We start from the raw sequence: 3,533 nt of genomic DNA on the forward strand, positions 1-3,533 counted from the left end.
TGGAAAATTTATTGGCTGCTGCAAAGAAGTGTCATATTAGATTTGGTGGGCGTACTGAATTAGCAACTGAATCAGATATATGTGTCACACAATTATGTCATATATTTGAATCAATTTTTAGTCATGGATTACGTATAAACTGTATTGAAAAAATTAATTCAGCTTTAAGGTAAAAAACAATATATATGTTAGTATTAAAATAAATAATATATATTATAATATAAATTATAATAATATAATATAAAATATATATATATATATAATTAAAATGTTATTTATTTAATCAGGATATCTATAATATCTACAATATTCTATAAAATATAAAATATATAAATATAAGTTAGAATATATATAAGTTAGAAATATAGAAATAGTATTTATTATATTTTCTCAAAATAATTTTGATATATTATAATAATGTGCATATAATTATTTATATAATGATGCATTTTCTTTTTTTATATTTTATCATTTCAAATGTGATTATATAAATATATTTGAAAGATGATGTTGTATGATAATATAAAGTATGTTCTATTATTTTATATTATTATTTTATTTTATATTATTTTATATTATTTATATTTCTACAGGCATGTTTCAGACATAGTGTCCGGTGGTAATACAAAATCATGTAATACATCAGATATGGCATTTTGGCCTTGTATAAAAGAACAATTAACATGGCATGAACAAGAACGTTTTAGTGTATTAAAAAAGGTTCATACAGATTATGGCAGAGGTAGAGCATGGCTCAGAGCTGTTTTAAATGAACGTTCTTTAGAACGTCATTTACATGCTATACTTGATCCTTCAATATTGTCTCCATTTTATGAAGATTGGGCATTTTTACTTGATCAGGAACGAAGTGCTATATTGCCAAATGTAGCAGCAGGTATAAAAACATTAATTTTTTATCATAATATTTTATTTGTATAAAGTAATTAAATATCATTTTGATCTTCTAGGACTTGGTAGTATTTTATTTGCAATTAGGATAGATAATGAAGAATTAGATAATAATTTAAAAGGCAGAGAAATGGATAAACAAAAGGTTTCATTATCTGAACCAATAATATCATCTTCAATACCAGGTAATCATATCTCTTATATTAAATATATAAAATTAAATATAATTTTTATACAAATATAATGAATGTCTCAATTAGGGCCTACTTTAAAACAGAAACAAAGAAAAAAAGTGCCAGTCCATATAATTTCTTTTGATAATGAAAATGATGAACAAGAAAACACAGAAGTTTCCATTTCAGTCAGTGCTCCTCCAACTTGTCTCAATTCTCCTACAGTAACATCAATAAAAACTTCTACATCACATAGTTTAGTTTCACAATCTCAAATAGAAACAAATAATATTACTACAATAACAAGTAAAGAAAATTCTGATTGGGAAAATAAGTAAGTAAGCATATTACTCCTAAGCATATACTTTCAATTTGATGTTTTAAGTAATAATATTCGTTATTTTAGTGAAACCTTTGAAGAAGAAAAAATATTAACACCAATCACAAATTCTGGAAGTATGGGTGGACTTGTTCCTGTCTCACCTTTAGATCAAACATTAGATGATATGTTAATAACATTACCAAGTTATCTAGATGTATGTTTAAAATATATTAAACTTTAATATATTTAATTTTTAATTTAATTTATTATTTTTAATTCATTTTATATTTCTTATATAGGATTCATCTGAAGTTGCAGAACCTGCAATTGAAGCTACTGAACCTTTTACAGATTTGGATATTCATATAAATAATGATAGTTTAGATATTGAGACATTACAAGTTAAACTTTTAGCTATGACTGAAATGTTAGAACAGGCTAAAGAAGATGCTATGACTAGTAGATTACAACTTGGTCGTTTACAAAGACAACATCAAAATTATCTTGAAAGACATGAATTACAAATACAAGCATTAAATCGGTAAATTTGTATGATTTTATTCTATCAAATATAGAAATAAATTATATTTTTTAATACTTTATTAATTCTAATTTAATAGAGAAAATGAATTATTAAGACAACAATTACGAAAATATGTAACAGCAGTACAAATGTTAAGAAGAGATTCGGATTCTACTACAGTTTCTGAAGAAGATCCATCATTAGATTATCATTATGAAGCTCAACAATATGAAGAGAAATTAATTCAGGTTGCAGACATGCATGCAGAACTAATGGAATTTAATGCTAGATTAACTTTACAATTAAATGACAGGTAAAAATTATTATATTATTATTATTATATTATTATTATTATTATAATTATTATAATTATTATAATTATTATTATTAATAAATTATTATTATAATTTATATTTTATATTAATATTTTGAAAAATTACAGAGATAGATTAGTTAAGTTGTTACAAGCTGAATTAGAGTGCCTTCGCGGGCCTATAAATGAAGATGATTTACCATTGGAACCACCATGTCTTATACATATATGGATTCCATCTGCATTTCTTACTGGGCAATCTTCTGATATACATCATGTTTACCAGGTGAATCTAAATTAAATATAAAAATGTTTAATATAAAGTAATTTTAATAAAATTATTATCAAATGTATCAAGTTTATTAATTGTTACAGATATACGTACGTATTAGAGATATTGAATGGAATATATATAGACGATACGCTCAATTTCATGCACTTTATAGAGAATTAAAGAAACATGATGCAATTGTTACTACTTTTGAATTTCCACCAAAAAAAACAATAGGAAATAAGGTATTTATATATTATATATAAAAAAATTAAAATAATTATAATACTGTCTACTTAAATGGTTATAAATTTATTATCATCATCTGCTGAAACTGCTTATAAAAACATATTATGCTTTTATTATTTTAAAATTACTATAATAAAAAATTATTGAGATTTTTACAATCATATGTATTTACAATATATGATAATTTTCTATCTATATTTTTTTTTTTTTTTAAGTATATATACATATTCTATAAAATAAAAAACAAAATGCAATATTATCTAATTCAATTCATTAAGATATTTTGCATTATCTTACTTTTTCAATTTTTCATTTAAGTCTTGGATACATTTATAGAACAAGAAAAATTGATTTGATATATAACAATATTCAATTCCTGAAAATCTAGTTTTCGATTTTAAATTGTGACCATTTAAGCGGATATATAGAAGATATAAAAATTATTTATTTCTATTTATTCTCTAGGATGCTAAATTTGTAGAAGAGCGACGACAAAAATTACAACAATGGTTAAGACGAATTGTTGGAAGATTAGCGCAATGTTCTCCAGCATTTGCGTCTAGACCAAATAGACAAACTCTTATATCTTTGATGCCTTTCTTTGGGTAATTTATTTCATAATTTTAATATTATTTAATTTATTTATTAATTAATTAAGATAATTGTTTCTAAAATTTTTAAAAATTACAAAAAAATCTTTGATAACTTGATTTTATTATAAAATATTATCTTCTTTTAGTGATAATCTTAATACTGAAGATTCGAAAAAAAAC

The 3,533-nt window shown here is 22.8% G+C and overlaps 1 protein-coding gene across 1 annotated transcript in view; it reads left to right on the forward strand.

Annotated features, from left to right (window-relative positions):
• Nucleotides 1-3,527, forward strand: part of LOC102675093 (sorting nexin-29) — a gene marked incomplete at its 3' end in the record, with an annotated part of 4,701 nt that extends 1,174 nt beyond the window's left edge. The window contains exons 3-13 of the mRNA XM_006613586.2: nucleotides 1-169; nucleotides 594-895; nucleotides 969-1,094; nucleotides 1,170-1,416; nucleotides 1,489-1,618; nucleotides 1,704-1,945; nucleotides 2,025-2,240; nucleotides 2,370-2,526; nucleotides 2,616-2,756; nucleotides 3,226-3,365; nucleotides 3,500-3,527. Of these exons, the coding sequence (XP_006613649.1) occupies nucleotides 1-169; nucleotides 594-895; nucleotides 969-1,094; nucleotides 1,170-1,416; nucleotides 1,489-1,618; nucleotides 1,704-1,945; nucleotides 2,025-2,240; nucleotides 2,370-2,526; nucleotides 2,616-2,756; nucleotides 3,226-3,365; nucleotides 3,500-3,527 (1,898 nt within the window). The remainder of the gene's footprint in view (nucleotides 170-593; nucleotides 896-968; nucleotides 1,095-1,169; nucleotides 1,417-1,488; nucleotides 1,619-1,703; nucleotides 1,946-2,024; nucleotides 2,241-2,369; nucleotides 2,527-2,615; nucleotides 2,757-3,225; nucleotides 3,366-3,499) is intronic.
• Nucleotides 3,528-3,533: the final 6 nt, after the last annotated feature.

The sequence above is a fragment of the Apis dorsata genome, unplaced genomic scaffold (genome assembly GCF_000469605.1).
Source record: "Apis dorsata unplaced genomic scaffold, Apis dorsata 1.3 scaffold_157, whole genome shotgun sequence".
Classification (NCBI taxonomy): domain Eukaryota; kingdom Metazoa; phylum Arthropoda; class Insecta; order Hymenoptera; family Apidae; genus Apis; species Apis dorsata.